General features: G+C 50.8%; 1 protein-coding gene across 4 annotated transcripts in view; it reads right to left on the bottom strand.

The window, feature by feature from the left end:
* The window catches only part of WDR11 (WD repeat domain 11), a 238628-nt gene that overhangs the window by 32492 nt on the left and 189046 nt on the right, over positions 1-17090 (bottom strand). For all 4 annotated transcript variants that reach the window (XM_029610533.1, XM_029610534.1, XM_029610535.1 and 1 more), the window contains 2 exons: positions 13580-13642; positions 4922-4987 (listed from right to left, as the gene is read on the bottom strand). In XM_029610533.1, coding sequence (XP_029466393.1) covers positions 4922-4987; positions 13580-13642 — 129 coding nt within the window. The remainder of the gene's footprint in view (positions 1-4921; positions 4988-13579; positions 13643-17090) is intronic.

Raw genomic sequence — 17090 nt, 5'->3', positions numbered from 1 at the left:
TTCTTACCTGCTAATTTTTGTTCCTGTAATACCACAGATCAGTTCAGACAAGTGGGTTTTGCATCCCTACCAGCAGATTGAGTCAGAGAAATAAAACTTTGGAGGCACTGCTACATAACAGAGAGCGCCACCTGCAGCCTCTTCAGTATTGACCTCTACCCAAGTCGAGATGCATCCCCAATACAGGACAAAAAAGGTGATCAGTGTACCGGAAACTATTTGTCACCTCCAGATAGCGTAACAGAGTATTCCTCATATTCAAAAAATGCAGCTCCCTGTCCCTCGGGGAATCCTTAGACCACTCTGGGAAAGACAGAAGGTCTACCAACTGATCAACATGAAAGGAGACCACCACCTTAGAAAAAAGGAGGGGACCATTGACAAGAAAACCTTGTCAATGGAAATCCGCAGAAAGGGATCCCTGCAAGACAGAGCCTGTAACTCCGAAACCTGTCTAGCTGAATAGACGGCCACCAGGAACACTGTCTTCAGAATCAAGTCCTTCAGCGTCGCTCTCCACAGAGGCTCAAACGGAGCCCTATGCAAAACAAGCAAGACCAGATTATGGCTCCAATCTGGGCATAACTTCCAGACCGGAGGTCGCAAATGCTTGACCCCTTTTAAATGAACCACATCTGGAAGTGAGGCCAAGGACCTCTCTCGCCCTTTGCCCTGAAAAGCGCCCAATGCAGATACCTGAACGGGAATGGAACTAAAGGCTAGACCTTTAGACAAGCCCGGTTGCAAAAATTCCAAGATCCACTGACAGGGGATCCATCTGTCTCGGAAGGCACCAAGACTCAAACGCCCTCTAGACCCGAACATATATCACGGAAGTGTCAGATTGACGAGCCTGGAGAAGTGTGGAGATAACCTGATCCGAATAACCTTTCAGGCACAGCTGTCACTTCTCAAAAGCCAAGCTGCGAGACAAAAGTGATCCTCCCAATCCGAAAATATAGGACCCTGACACAGCAACTTTGATAGATGAGCCAGCTGAAGCGGCCCATCCACTGCCAGATGCACTAGATCTGCAAACCCTAGAAGCCGTGGCCACACGAATGCCCCCAGCACCTCTAAACTGGAATGTGTTCTATTCACCTCAGAATTTGACCGACCAGAAGCCAAGGAGGATCCCCATTGGCCAAGGGCACACTACAGCACCCAGAGCCACCAAACTGACCTCTCTTCTGTGACTGAAAAACCTCTGTTTTTGCGTTGACCCGCATCGCCATGAGATCCAGCTGGGGATCACAGCACCTGGCACAAATGCGGCTCCAAGCCTCGAGGGACAATCCCCACTCCCCTGGGTCCAGCTGCTGCCTTCTGAGAAAATCTGCCTGTAAGTTTTTCGCCCCTGCTGCATATGAGGCCGCTACACCCTCGAGATGGCGTTCTGCCCACCTGAACAAACGCTGTGTATCCAGAACTACCACCCGACTCTTTGTCTCGCCTTGACGGCTGATGTACGCCACCATTGTCACATTGTCCGGAAACGCATGAACCATCCACCCCCTGACCAGGGGAAGAAAAACCTGCAGGGCCAGACGAACTGCCCTTGTCGCGAGGCGATTGATGGACCAAACTTTCTCTCTCATGCGCTGTCCGATCCAAGCACAGTGTCCCTCAATCCTCGAAGACTTGCATCCATGGTGACCACCACCCAGTCCGGGAGTTCCAGGTCCATTCCCTTCCTCAGATTGCGCCGAGAAAGCCACCAAGAGAGACTGGACCTGGATTCTCGCAGCAGGAGAAACAGCAGATGATACTTTTCCCAACAGATCTCACCTGGACAACAGAGCGCGCCAAAGAGGTCTCACATGCACAAATGCTCATGGCACCAAATTCAACGTAGATGCCATAGACCTGAGCACTTGCAAGTAATCTCAAGCCTTCAGTTACGCAAGACAAAGCAGTCATGCAAGGTGTTCATCATCCGCTGAAGCAACCTCTTGCACTCCTCCTCTGACTTTGCTCGATAGAGCCAATTGTCCAGAACTCTCTCCTTGCGTAGAGCTGCAGCCACCACCACCATCACTCTGGTGAAGGTTCATGGCGCCGTCGCCAGGCCGAAAGGAAGAGCCCGAAACTGAAAATGCTGACCCAGCATCACGAAGCTAAGAAACTTCTGATGGTCCAGCCGAATCAGGATATGAAAAATGCCTCAGTCAAGTCCAGGAACTCTCCTTTGTAGACTGCTGCTACCACCGTGCACAGTGTCTCCATATGAAAATGTGGCACCTGAAGGGCCCTGTACACCTTCTGCAGGTCGAGAATGGGGTGAAATGTACCCTCCCTCTTGGGAATCACAAAGTAAGAAGAGCGCCTGCCCTGCCCCATGGTCCTCCCGTGGCACAGGCACTATGGCATGCAAATCCAGTAGCCTTTGCAGCGTCCCTCACATAGCCTCCCACTTGCTTCGAGAAATCACGAGAGACTCGAGAAAGGCCTCCATGATCGGGCACAAAAACTCAAAAGCATAGCCATCTCTTATGACCTCCAGTACCCAATGGTCAGAGGTAATGTTGGTCTACTCCTGGTAAAGGCTGGACAATCTGCCCCCCTACAGTTTCTATGCAGGAGTGGGGGCCCTGGCTTCATTGCGTTGACTTTCCCCCACCGGCACCATCTCTGGAACCCCTATGGCCTCCATGAAAGGACAGTTGGGGACCGCCAGCTGACTTCTAAGGAGCGTTGAAAGTGGTTCTGCCTGAGCAAAACCTCTGCAAATCTCTAAACCTCGACCAAGGGGGAAGGGCCTTCTTACTGGTCTGCTTATTCTCAGGCAACTTGTTACCCTTCGATTCTCCCAAAGTCTTCATCAACTTATCCAAATCCTCCCCAAACAAGAGTTTTCCTCTAAAGGAAAGGTTACACAGCTGAGTTTAGACCACATGTCTGCTGACCAATTGTGCAACCATAGAAGCCTGCAGGCCGCCACCGACGAAACCATACTCCTGGACGATGTCCAAACCAAACAAAGCATCCACTACATACGCGACTTCAGCCTCTAAGCGGGCTGTCTGCAAAGGGCTATCTCCCCTGCAGAATTCTGTTCTTGGGCCTTCTGCACTCAACACAGGCAGACCCTCTGCACCAGGCTGGCACACACTGCTGCCTGCAGACTTAGAGCAGAAACTTCAAACATGCACTTGAGTTGAATCCCCGACTTGCAGTCCTGCACATCCTTCAAAGCGGCCTCACCCCCCACGGGATGGGCATCTTCTTAGTGACCGCCAAAACTGCAGTGTCCACTTTTGTCACCCAAAGGATCTCCAAAGTCTTCTCCATCAAAGGATATAGCTTTGTCATAGCTCTGCGCACCTTGAGGCCTGCCTCCATGAAGTCCCACTCCCAGTTTACCAACTTCCAGATCTTCTCAGGCAATGGAAAAGCCAAGGCTGGACTAACGCCTTCATTATTAGACTCCTCTTGAGTCACCTTAACCCCCAATTTCTCAAATAACTGGGGACTAAGACAGCGCAGCTCCTCCTTCTTAAATAAATGAACCACTCTGGTATCATCTTCCTCTGGATCCGTGAAATCATCCTGATCCAGGTCGTCCTTAACCACATTGGGATCTGTCCCGGGTGCCACCGCCCCATCAGCATCCAGATCCACTCCTTGACAGGCCAAAGGGTTATCCTGTGGATCATCCGAATTCTCCCCATCACTGGGGTCCAATGCAGGCTCCACATGATGCAGACCCAAGCGCTGCAGCAAATCCCCGGGTCCTCGTGCAGCCCTCCTAGACCTCTTTGGTGCAGGGGGGAAAGGCTCATCTCACAACCTCTTATCCTTCGCCCTCTTGCTTGCCAGGAAGGCTTTGTGCATCAGAAGCACAAATTTCGGCAAAAAATCATGCAGACCATCAGGCCCCTGTCCTAGACTGTCCTTGGAGTCCTCCTCTCTAGCCGGACTCTCCTGATTCACTGGAGACAGAGGTGAGGCGAATCTCCAGGCTTTCCCACCGAAGAGGACGCCTGTCCATGGCCCCCCATGGGTGCAGCCCCCCAACTCCTCATCCGTCGCCACCCCTGGCGGTCAGGGGAGATGACGCCAATGCTTAACGCCCACTGAGGAACGCTCCTCTCCCAAAGCACAGCCTGCACAAAGGGAACGGGAGTTTAAGCACGCCGTCTACAGGCCACCCTCGTGGAAGGCCTCCATGAGCAGTTCTGGTGCCATCACACGTGCACCATTGAACGCCATGCGGTTTCCCAATCGGCTGGCCTGAAGCGCTCATCCGAGCCGCACCTCTCACACCCTCTGCACTGACCAATACGCGGGAAAAAAGTCGGCCACCATCACAGGGAGACCTGATCGCAGGCCTGATGGCGCGAGGGAAACCAAATGTGGCCCATCAAAGCTGCCTAACACCTCATAGCCGACCACCAGCACAACTCCTTCCTGGGACCCCCGGGCACGAGTCCTACCTGCAGTTTTTTTATTTTATTTGTTTTCAAAACTTTACCTGCTGGCAAAAACAGACAAAAACAACCAAAAACCAAGCAGGGCTACTTTCCTGGATGCAGGGCCTGGCAGACAGAGGCTTCAGCAGTCTTGAGGGAGCCAGTCCCTTGGCTATCAAGATCACTGGCACGATGCGGGCGAGCAACTGACAGGGGTTCCCAACCCCCCGGACGCCCGGTTCGACCTGAGGGATGGTCCACTAAGAAGCCTATCACCTCAGGGAGTTTCTTCTGAATCTTCTACTAGCCTTCTCTTCTTGATATAATTTATTTTCTCTCTCTCAGACCGCAGGGTTGCACCTCTACCAGCTGCTGGAGTCAGAGAAATAACTGAAGAGGCTGCAGGTGGCCCTCTCGGTTATATAGCGGTGCCTCAGAGTTTTGTTTCTCTGATTCCATCTGCTGGTCTGGAGAGATCTGGGTATGTTCAGGAACACAGGCTACCTTACCTTGCAAGCAGAAGGCACCTCTGCAGGAGGGAGAAGCCTGGATCTAGCAGCAGCCCTTTGATGTCACTGTAGACGGAAAACAAACCAAGAAACAGTTGTCACACACAGAGAGCTCAATATTCAAAAGCGTTTGTCCAAGTAACTCGAGTTTAGCTGGGTAAGAGCACAGAGGACACTCCAGGGCTGTGGCTAGCGCCGATATTCAACACTAACGGCCGATCCAGTAAAGTGAGGGTTTGGACGCGCGTTTTCGACGCGCTAGCTTTACCCCTTATACAATAAGGGGTAAAGCTAGCGGCCAACCCCCCCCCCCCCACCCCCGAAACTAATAGCGCCCGCAGCATTCAAATGCATATTGATGAGCCTATTAGACATTCCCACGTGATACAGGAAAAGTGTACAGAAAAAACTGCTTTTCTGTACATCCTCCGACTTAATATCATAGCGATATTAAGTCGGAGGCCCCAAAAATAAAAAAAAATAAAAAAATAAAATTTTAAATGTGCCCGCAGGTCGGAAGATGGACGCTCAATTATGCCGGCGTCCGGTTTCCGATGGTGGCTGTCAGCAGGCTCGAGAACAGACGCCGGTAAAATTGAGCGTTGGCTGTCAAACCCGCTGAGAGCCACAGCTTCTGTCAAAAAGGAGGCGCTAGGGACGCGCTGGTGTCCCTAGCGCCTCTTTTTACCGCGGGCCCTCATTTAAATACTTGATCGTGCGCCCAGGAGAGTGGCCTGGGTTCGCGTTGGGAGAGCGGGCTCTCCCGCGGGTTTCACTGTATCGATCCATAACTGAATAAACATACCCAAGTAAGTCTGATCGGGAAAAATCAATGTCCTAAACTCACCTAGGCAAATTCAGCAGAACACTTAAACAACTAAGTTCCACTGAATATCTGGCTAAAGTTAAGCAGGTATAAAACATCTTGCTCACTGGCTTACTCAATATTGACTTTTAAAGAAACAGTTCCATAAACTGGAAACCAGCCGCACCCTATGCCACAGGCCTCACACTCTGCACAGCCTTGCACTAAGGACCAGTAGACCATTCGCAGCAGCAACACCCCATACCCCTTCTCCACAGCTTTGCACTAAGGATCAGACCATGCCTTGCAGCAGCCCCCCATGCCAGGCCTCACCCTCTCCACAGCATCACACGAAGGATCGGCATGTGCTTTTCTAAAAAATAAAGTATGCTAAATGCTGCAGGTTTAGCAAACACTTTCAGAAGGAAGCAGGCCAAGGCTTTTTAATTCTGATTCTTTTAACCTTAGACTCTGCACGTGGTTCTGGACAAAGAGCGGAACTGATTTCTAGAGATTTTTTGCATGAGAAAATAAGGTCTATAAATGAAGCAGGCATTAGGATGGTGTGGTAGCACCATATCACCACCGGGGGGCAGTGCAAGTTCAGGTTTGCTCCATTCTTTTATTGGCGTTCTGAGGGCTCTGACTGTACAGACACATCTATCAGACTGCTACACAAAGAAAATGAGCAGAGAAACACTGTGAGAACATCTGATTTTCAACTTATTTACAGTATTTTAAATTTATATCCAAGCATAACAATTCTTAGAAGGAACATGTAGAGAATGGGGGAAAAATACAAAATCGTTAACATTGGAAATAATCTTTCATGTGCTATCAATCCACAATAAAGGGAGAAACCAGTCCCAATATCGGAGGAAAACTTTACACAGAAAAAAAGGTATAATAACTGAGCACAACAATAAAACCTCTCTCTCTTATCCTGGGTCTGCTTAGCAACATCATGAAATATCTGCACTTTTAAACCAAAGGTAAACGTAAGGCTGGAGGGTAAACCGACCGCCCTCCACAGATTTCTCCAACAACCAATGATGCTTGAGACAAGCCCCTGTCTTGCAGTGCTTCTCGAGAGGATGGTAGATGACAAGCCCCTGTCTCGCAGTGCTTCTCGAGAGGATGGTAGATGACAAGCCCCTGTCTTGCGGTGCTTCTCGAGAGGATGGTAGATGACAAGCCCCTGTCTTCCGGTGCTTCTCGAGGGGATGGTAGATGACAAGCCCCCGTCTTGCGGTGCTTCTCGAGAGGATGTAGATGACAAGCCCCCGTCTTGCAGTGCTTCTCGAGAGGATGGTAGATGACAAGCCCCTGTCTTGCGGTGCTTCTCGAGAGGATGGTAAATATCAAGCCCCTGTATTGCGGTGCTTCTCGAGAGGATGGTAGATAACAAGCATCCGTCTTGCGGTACTTCTCGAGAGGATGGTACATGACAAGCCCCCGTCTTGCAGTGCTTCTCGAGAGGATGGTAGATGACAAGCCCCTGTCCTGCAGTGCTTCTCGAGAGGATGGTACATGACAAGCCCCTGTCTTGCAGTGCTTCTCGAGAGGATGGTAGATGACAAGCCCCTGTCTTGCAGTGCTTCTCGAGAGGATGGTAGATGACAAGCCCCTGTCTTGCAGTGCTTCTCGAGAGGATGGTAGATGACAAGCCCCTGTCTTGCAGTGCTTCTCGAGGGGATGGTAGATAACAAGCCCCTGTCTTGCAGTGCTTCTCGAGAGGATGGTAGATAAGCTTTTGAAACAGGCAGTGTGAGATTTTCAGGTACCTTTGTATCTCCAGAAATTATTTTATTACATTTCCACAGGCGAGATCAAGCACTTCCTAAGAAAGTTTATAAATCAAATATTTCTTCTGTGCACATTTTCTAAATTTTCAGTTTTGTGAAGTAGAAAATGATGACCCTTAGAAAGAGACCATACAGAGTCTTGCACAGCAGCCATGTCTAAATCCATAACTTGCACTTTTTAAAGCAGAGGAAAAGCCTTTGACCCAATTGAAAAGAAAGTTGGTAATGGCTTCCCAAATCATATTGAGAGTAATAGAAGGGGCTTTGGATAAAAGCAAAACTCAGTACCTCATTCTGCCAAACTCCAACTGAAGGTTGAATTATTCCAGTTAAAGCTGCAATGATGACGAATTGCTAAAATGAGGACCTCTGTTGGACTCCGTTCACCCCATGCAACAAGTGGCTCCATCATCCAGGTGTCTGCAGATGCCATCCAGATTTGCCACATGATGGCATTTGGCTGCGATATGGAAGAGAACGATTCCCCGCCTGACTTCCCGAAGCTGCTCCAGAGTTAAGGAAACATCAGGGTCAGGGGCTTTACAAACCGCCCAACAACCGCTCCCGTCTTGGAGCTGAAGGAGGTGCTTGTCCATAGGGCCTGTTGGTGCCGACACTGCTGGACCACCCGGGTAGGCACAGGCCCTTTTGCCCATCAATGGGCAAAACAGGAAAGACCAGAAAAAGGTATAGTTTGCTAGCAAGAAGGAAATCTTTGGGAGCTCTCAGCTTAGCATGCGGCCATCTTGGTTTCCTCTCTCTCTCTACAACTCAAACATCTGAATTTTACCCATAAGACCACTGTTCCTAACACGCTTAAAAAAAAAAAGACCACCACATAGAATTTGTGATTAGCTTTCCAGCACTACACTCCACAAAATTGGGGAGCTGCTGCCTGTCTGACCTCCCATACTGTAGGGACCCCTCCCACCAGTCTCCTCTTCTGGGAGGTAAGTGGTAGGTTGTTCTCAGACTCTCCAGGAGCCCCTAGTCAGGTCCTACTGATAAACTGTTTTAAGGGTGCCTGAGATATTTATTAAATCAAGATGATTTCCACTCAGTGGCCCAGGCCATGATCTCATCAGGGCTAGACTATTGTAATGCCATTTATTTGGAAAATATATCAGAAAGTTTTCCAAACTGTAGAAAATGCCGCAGCCCAGTTAATCACGGGGCCTGGCAGGCAGGGACACATCACACCTTACATTGGCTTCCTATTGCTGCCAGGTCACAATTTAAGGTTGTGATGTTGATGTTCACAGCCTTGAGGGAAGATGGCCCTGAATGTGCAAGAGAGATTTACGATCAGCAGATGTCATTGTTAGTAATTCCTTCTAACAAGAAATGCCAGATGCAGGTCACTCGATCCAAGGCCCTGCACCAGGGAACAGGCTGGCATCTGATATGAGGGCTTTTACGGAAAAAGATAAAAGCTCGTTTCTTGGCTGAAGCATTTTCTCTCAGAACCTGAGAGGTCGACATCTTTTACGCAACTGATTTTACTTAGTCTTATTGTATTTTTATTTTATTATTTTTCTTTGATGTAAATGTCTTTATATCTCAGTGTTTTGATATTTAATATGTAATCCACCTTGTACAGCACCGCTGAGAAAAGCAGAGGACTATAAATGTTAAATAAATAAATCAAACACCCCAGGGTGCTCAGAGGCTTAGACAGGACAGGGAGTCCTCCACTGCCTGCAGGAGATGGGGGGAGGAGTGGCCTGCTGGTTCCAGCAATGGACTGAGAAGCCTTGTTCTTTCAACAGTAAAGGATATAAAAGAGAATGGAAGGGTCATGATCCGCTATGCTGGCGGGAGGAGCAATCAGATAGGGGTGTCAATCTGATGATTTCGTAGGCGGACTTAGCAATCTGTTGTTCTAGACTGCCAGAGATAGTAGTGGGAGGATCCTTGGGCCGGTGGCAGATGACCACGCCCTCGGGGGAAGATCCCGAGAGGGACCACCGGTCAGGCTCAGAGTTAGGAGACAGACACACACTAGTTCTTTTATTAGACAGTATATGGAACCACCAGAGGTGGCAGTAGTGAGCTGAATGTCCGGCTGGCTGTAGTCCCTCAGATACTGGATCAGCGATCCCTGGAGGCTGAGCTGTAGAGAAACTGAAATATAGTGAGGAGGCAGGGTATGCAGAGTTCATGTACCGAACCTGATGGTAACACTCACACAATGTCTCATAGAAACCCAGGAGCTGGAATGTATAGGCCCTCGAGGAGCGAGTACCTGGTTCCAGGGAAAGCTCTGAGAGAGCGATGGTAACTCACTGATGTAGTTGGCAGTGATGACTTCCAGGCAGAAGAGAATACGGAGCAAGTCTGGGAACGAGGGCCCTCGAGGAGCGAGTACCTGGTTCCAGGGAAAGCTCTGAGAGAGCGATGGTAACTCACTGATGTAGTTGGCAGTGATGACTTCCAGGCAGAAGAGAATACGGAGCAAGTCTTGGAACGGGGGCCCTCGAGGAGCAAGTACCTGGTTCCAGGGAAAGCTCTGAGAGAGCGATGGTAACTCACTGATGTAGTTGGCAGTGATGACTTCCAGGCAGAAGAGAATACGGAGCAAGTCTGGGAACGAGGGCCCTCGAGGAGCGAGTACCTGGTTCCAGGGAAAGCTCTGAGAGAGCGATGGTAACTCACTGGTGTAGTTGGCAGTGATGACTTCCAGGCAGAAGAGAATACGGAGCAAGTCTGGGAACGAGGGCCCTCGAGGAGCGAGTACCAGTTCCAGGGAAAGCTCTGAGAGAGCGATGGTAACTCACTGGTGTAGTTGGCAGTGATGACTTCCAGGCAGAAGAGAATACGGAGCAAGTCTGGGAACGAGGGCCCTCGAGGAGCGAGTACCGGTTCCAGGGAAAGCTCTGAGAGAGCGATGGTAACTCACTGGTGTAGTTGGCAGTGATGACTTCCAGGCAGAAGAGAATACGGAGCAAGTCTGGGAACGAGGGCCCTCGAGGAGCGAGTACCTGGTTCCAGGGAAAGCTCTGAGAGAGCGATGGTAACTCACTGATGTAGTTGGCAGTGATGACTTCCAGGCAGAAGAGAATACGGAGCAAGTCTGGGAACGAGGGCCCTCGAGGAGCGAGTACCTGGTTCCAGGGAAAGCTCTGAGAGAGCGATGGTAACTCACTGATGTAGTTGGCAGTGATGACTTCCAGGCAGAAGAGAATACGGAGCAAGTCTGGGAACGAGGGCCCTCGAGGAGCGAGTACCTGGTTCCAGGGAAAGCTCTGAGAGAGCGATGGTAACTCACTGATGTAGTTGGCAGTGATGACTTCCAGGCAGAAGAGAATATGGAGCAAGTCTGGGAACGAGGGCCCTCGAGGAGCGAGTACCTGGTTCCAGGGAAAGCTCTGAGAGAGCGATGGTAACTCACTGGTGTAGTAGGCAGTGATGACTTCCAGGCAGAAGAGAATACGGAGCAAGTCTGGGAACGAGGGCCCTCGAGGAGCGAGTACCTGGTTCCAGGGAAAGCTCTGAGAGAGCGATGGTAACTCACTGGTGTAGTAGGCAGTGATGACTTCCAGGCAGAAGAGAATACGGAGCAAGTCTGGGAACGAGGGCCCTCGAGGAGCGAGTACCTGGTACCAGGGAAAGCTCTGAGAGAGCGATGGTAACTCACTGGTGTAGTTGGCAGTGATGACTTCCAGGCAGAAGAGAATACGGAGCAAGTCTGGGAACGAGGGCCCTCGAGGAGCGAGTACCTGGTTCCAGGGAAAGCTCTGAGAGAGCGATGGTAACTCACTGATGTAGTAGGCAGTGATGACTTCCAGGCAGAATAGAGTACAGAGCAAGTCTGGGAACGAGGGCCCTCGAGGAGCGAGTACCTGGTTCCAGGGAAAGCTCTGAGAGAGTGATGGTAACTCACTGATGTAGTAGGCAGTGATGACTTCCAGGCAGAAGAGAATACGGAGCAAGTCTGGGAACGAGGGCCCTCGAGGAGCGAGTACCTGGTTCCAGGGAAAGCTCTGAGAGAGCGATGGTAACTCACTGGTGTAGTAGGCAGTGATGACTTCCAGGCAGAAGATAGTACAGAGCAAGTCTGGGAACGAGGGCCCTCGAGGAGCGAGTACCTGGTTCCAGGGAAAGCTCTGAGAGAGCGATGGTAACTCACTGATGTAGTAGGCAGTGATGACTTCCAGGCAGAAGAGAATACGGAGCAAGTCTGGGAACGAGGGCCCTCGAGGAGCGAGTACCAGTTCCAGGGAAAGCTCTGAGAGAGCGATGGTAACTCACTGGTGTAGTAGGCAGTGATGACTTCCAGGCAGAAGAGAATCAGCAGAATAGTCAGGAACGAGGGCCCTCAAGGAGCGCGTACCGGTTCCTGTCTGTAAACTGAAAGGCAAAGAGAGAGCGCGAGGCCCCCGAGGAGCGGGTACCTCTGGTAAGTCCGAGGAGGCAGAGTAGCTTAGGCAGGGAACCCAATCTGAACCTAACTAGTAGCGATATCAGAGACCTTTAAATATCGGAAGCGGGTGACGTCATCTCAAGGGGACGCCCCCGAGGTTCGCGTCCTTGCTGGTACTTCACTCGGAGCGCGCGCGCGCCCTAGGCTTCAGGCAACATGGCGGATCTGCAGCGTCGAGCCGGCCCGGGGACGCCGGAGAGAGACGGCAGGGAGACGCCGCGGCAGCCAGCCGTCCATCAGACCTGGAGGGAGTCGCCACAGAGGTAAAGAGGGCGGAGTGAAGACGTCGGGCAGCGATGGTCGCAACAGGAAGGGACCCTCTGGGGAAGAATCCTCTGATCAGGGAAAAGCAGCATCCCTGCTGGCACTTTCAGACCTAGGTACAGGGGACGTACTCAGGCTCTTAGCAGGAAAACAAGCAGGGGCCTCGATGCCCGTCACACTTCCACCAGGATAGCCAAACCCTCAAGGCTCCGGCCTTCCTTTTTTCATCAAAGAACGTGCTCGTTTTGGAGCCAATCTGACTCTACTCCTGGAGATGCCCTGCTGCTGCTTTCAGGCCTTAGGATCTCAAGAGTGCCAGTCCAAAACATGCGCCCGTATGGTAATGAGCTGCTGCTAGGTCCAGCAGAGTCTCTGCACATCCTGGCCCAAATCGGAGGCCTTATATCAGCTGCCCAGCTAGAGGCCAGAATTCCTGCAGCATGAGATCAGGGGGGAGGGACCTGAACAATCCTGAAAGGGAGCACGTTGGCCGCCCAGGCAAGGAAGGAGAAAAAGGTGCCCTGGAGGGAGGGAGGAGCTGCCAGAATATACCGAGCTCATTGTAAGCACAGCTTGGTTTAACCATGGTGGGCCAGGGAGATGAGCTGCCTCCTATTCTGCCGCAGGGTAAGCAGCTCCCCGCCTGGGCCTTTCGGATAGTAGAAAGACTAGGGGGCACTCCATGAAGTTAGCATGGGGCACATTTAAAACTAATTGGAGAAAATTCTTTTTTACTCAACGCACAATTAAACTCTGGAATTTGTTGCCAGAGGATGTGGTTAGTGCAGTTAGTATAGCTGGGTTTAAAAAAGGATTGGATAAGTTCTTGGAGGAGAAGTCCATTACCTGCTATTAAGTTCACTTAGAGAATAGCCACTGCCATTAGCAATGGTTACATGGGATAGACTTAGTTTCTGGGTACTTGCCAGGTTCTTATGGCCTGGATTGGCCCCTGTTGGAAACAGGATGCTGGGCTTGATGGACCCTTGGTCTGACCCAGTACGGCATGATCTTATGTTCTTAGTGGCTCCCCGGCACTGAGGCAGTACAGCCAATGTGATCCCCTTCAGGATTATTCAAGCCCTCCTCAGGGCCCCCCCCTGCCAGTTTGCTCACCCCTGGTTACTAGATTCCCTCGGCCTGTTCATATCACCTAATGGCCTTATATCAGCTGCCCCCAGCCAGGCTGCCTTCTCCGGAAGTAGAGGCCAGAATTCGGGAGCATTAAGGTCTGAGACCTTCCCCCCTCTGTGTACTGTTACCTGTGGGAAAGTCATCGTGGCTGCCCCCGAGGAATGCTGGACCCAGGAGGACGCGAGTCACAAGGCTATTGCAGCTGTTACATCTGGCGCAAGACTTACTTAGAGAGTGAATTCAGCTGCTCCTGCACAAGGGTCTTCACGTTTTCATTTTCTGGATAGTCTCTGCCAAAAAAAACGAAAGGAGGAGCAGGTTAGACTTGTGCAGAGCCCTCAGCTACTCAATGCTAACCTCCAACTCTTCCCCGGCTGAGCTGGGGGTCAAGCACTGACAGTTTAACCCCCACCTAGCTGGACAGTCTGCCCCAGTCAGTTACAAGCACTGCTCAGTGTCTGCCAGGAGCTGGGAAGATGGGGTTGAGGTTCTCAGCATCTTTGCACATTTCTTCCCAGGTATTAAGCCTGAATGTCTCCTGGACTGATACAGTTGCAGGTCATGCACAAACGGACATCCGGTGAGCACCAAGTGAAACAGCAGTGGCCTCAGCCCTCTGATCCATGCCTGCGGCCTCCACTACGACTCCCGTTCTCATTTTTATAGTGCTACGAGATGTACGCAATGCTGTACAGACTAAACAAAGAGACCGTCCCTTCTCTGCGGAGCTTCTGGTTTTATCAAGGCACACAGACACATGATTTTATAGAACTTATCTAAACTTAGGCTGTGATCAGGAAAGGTTTAATAGAAGATTTAAAAGCAACCTCAAAAAAAAGGTGAGGATTTGTGCAAGATAAGAAAGTGGCCAGAGACCTGCCCACTCAGGAAGGTTATTCCAGTACAGTCAGGGCCCCCGGGTCCCCTGCAATTCTGCGGCCATGGTAGGGGCTGCAAGATTCAGCCACTGGCACAGAACAGGGCAGTCCTGGACAAATCAGCACAGGAGACTGGGGGGCCAGATCCAATCAGGAGAGAACTGGCAATGCTGGAGGGCATCGCTGCTTTCCTGCCCCGTCCCGTCACTCACCACCCTCCTCCTCCTCCTCAGGGCAGCAGTATTACGGTGCTTGGAGCTGCGCTCTCGTCCTCTGCTGCCGGGCCAGGTGGTTCATGGCTCGAGATGCTACAATACTGCTGAGCTCCTGCTCTCTCTCAGCTGACGTGAGAGGGTGAGTGAGAGGACCGAAGGGGCAGCAGGGAAAAGAAGTGAGAGAGGGGATTGTGGGGGGTGGGTGGAAAAGGGATTGAGGGAGATCTTGGGGGAAGGGAAGCGAAGGAGAATCATGGGGGAAAGGGAAAGATGGGAGAGTGAGTGAATCTTGGAGAAGGATGGAAAAGCAAGTGAGGGAGAATGAGGGGATCTCAGGGGTTTGGAATGAGAGCAGGTGGAGAGTGAGTGCCAGAAGAAAGATGACTCAGGAATTGTGGGGGGTGGGGGATGGGAGAGAGAGCGCCAGAAGAAAGTAAATGAGGGACAGTGAGTGGATTTTGGGATAGGTGGAAGAGTGACTAAGGGGATCCAAGAGGGGTTTGGAATGGAGCGGGGGAGAGTGAGTGAGAGAGTGGAGGGCATGGGGGAGAGAGCATGAATAAACAGGCCCCAGAATACCTCTCTTGCCTTCTTCTCTCTTAAACCCCATAAGGAAACTTTGTTCCTTCCACTAGGCTCGCCTTTCCATCCCAATTCTGGCCTGACAATCCTGCACCCTGCTATCACTTATCCTTCCTCACTTTCCATCCCAATTCTGGCCTGACAATCCTGTACCCTGCTATCACTTATCCTTCCTCACTTTCCATCCCAATTCTGGCCTGACAATCCTGTACCCTGCTATCACTTATCCTTCCTCACTTTCCATCCCACTTCTAGCCTGACAATCCTGCACCCTGCTATCACTTATCCTACCTCACTTTCCATCCCACTTCTAGCCTGACAATCCTGCACCCTGCTATCACTTATCCTTCCTCACTTTCCATCCCACTTCTAGCCTGACAATCCTGCACCCTGCTATCACTTATCCTTCCTCACTTTCCATCCCACTTCTAGCCTGACAATCCTGCACCCTGCTATCACTTATCCTACCTCACTTTCCATCCCACTTCTAGCCTGACAATCCTGCACCCTGCTATCACTTATCCTTCCTCACTTTCCATCCCACTTCTAGCCTGACAATCCTGCACCCTGCTATCACTTATCCTTCCTCACTTTCCATCCCACTTCTAGCCTGACAATCCTGCACCCTGCCATCACTTATCCTTCCTCACTTTCCATCCCACTTCTAGCCTGACAATCCTGCACCCTGCCATTACTTACCCTTCCTCACTTTCCATCCCACTTCTAGCCTGACAATCCTGCACCCTGCTATCACTTATCCTTCCTCACTTTCCATCCCACTTCTAGCCTGACAATCCTGCACCCTCCTATCACTTATCCTTCCTCACTTTCCATCCCACTTCTAGCCTGACAATCCTGCACCCTGCTATCACTTATCCTTCCTCACTTTCACTTCTAGCCTGACAATCCTGCACCATGCTATCACTTATCCTTCCTCACTTTCACTTCTAGCCTGACAATTCTGCACCCTGCTATCTCTTATCCTTCCTCACTTTCACTTCTAGCCTGACAATTCTGCACCCTGCTATCACTTATCCTTCCTCACTTTCACTTCTAGCCTGACAATCCTGCACCATGCTATCACTTATCCTTCCTCACTTTCCATTCCACTTCTAGCCTGACAATCCTGCACCCTGCTATCACTTATCCTTCCTCACTTTCCATCCCACTTCTAGCCTGACAATCCTGCACCCTGCTATCACTTATCCTTCCTCACTTTCCATCCCACTTCTAGCCTGACAATCCTGCACCCTGCTATCACTTATCCTTCCTCACTTTCCATTCCACTTCTAGCCTGACAATCCTGCACCCTGCTATCACTTATCCTTCCTCACTTTCCATCCCACTTCTAGCCTGACAATCCTGCACCCTATCACTTATCCTTCCTCACTTTCCATCCCACTTCTAGCCTGACAATCCTGCACCCTGCTATCACTTATCCTTCCTCACTTTCCATCCCACTTCTAGCCTGACAATCCTGCACCCTATCACTTATCCTTCCTCACTTTCCATCCCACTTCTAGCCTGACAATCCTGCACCCTGCTATCACTTATCCTACCTCACTTTCCATCCCACTTCTAGCCTGACAATTCTGCACCCTGCTATCACTTATCCTTCCTCACTTTCACTTCTAGCCTGACAATCCTGCACCATGCTATCACTTATCCTTCCTCACTTTCCATCCCACTTCTGTCCTGACAATCCTGCACCCTGCTATCACTTATCCTTCCTCACTTTCCATCCCACTTCTAGCCTGACAATCCTGCACCATACTATCACTTATCCTTCCTCACTTTCCATCCCACTTCTGGCCTGACAATCCTGCACCATGCTATCACTTATCCTTCCTCACTTTCCATCCCACTTCTAGCCTGACAATCCTGCTCCATGCTATCACTTATCCTACCTCACTTTCCATCCCACTTCTAGCCTGACAATCCTGCACCATGCTATCACTTATCCTTCCTCACTTTCCATCCCACTTCTGGCCTGACAATCCTGCACCATGCTATCACTTATCCTTCCTCACTTTCCATCCCACTTCTAGCCTGACAATCCTGCT

This window comes from Rhinatrema bivittatum, chromosome 7 (assembly GCF_901001135.1).
Source record: "Rhinatrema bivittatum chromosome 7, aRhiBiv1.1, whole genome shotgun sequence".
NCBI classification, from domain to species: domain Eukaryota; kingdom Metazoa; phylum Chordata; class Amphibia; order Gymnophiona; family Rhinatrematidae; genus Rhinatrema; species Rhinatrema bivittatum.
Note: the sequence above shows the minus strand (reverse complement) of the source record. Positions and strands in the feature narration are given on the sequence as shown.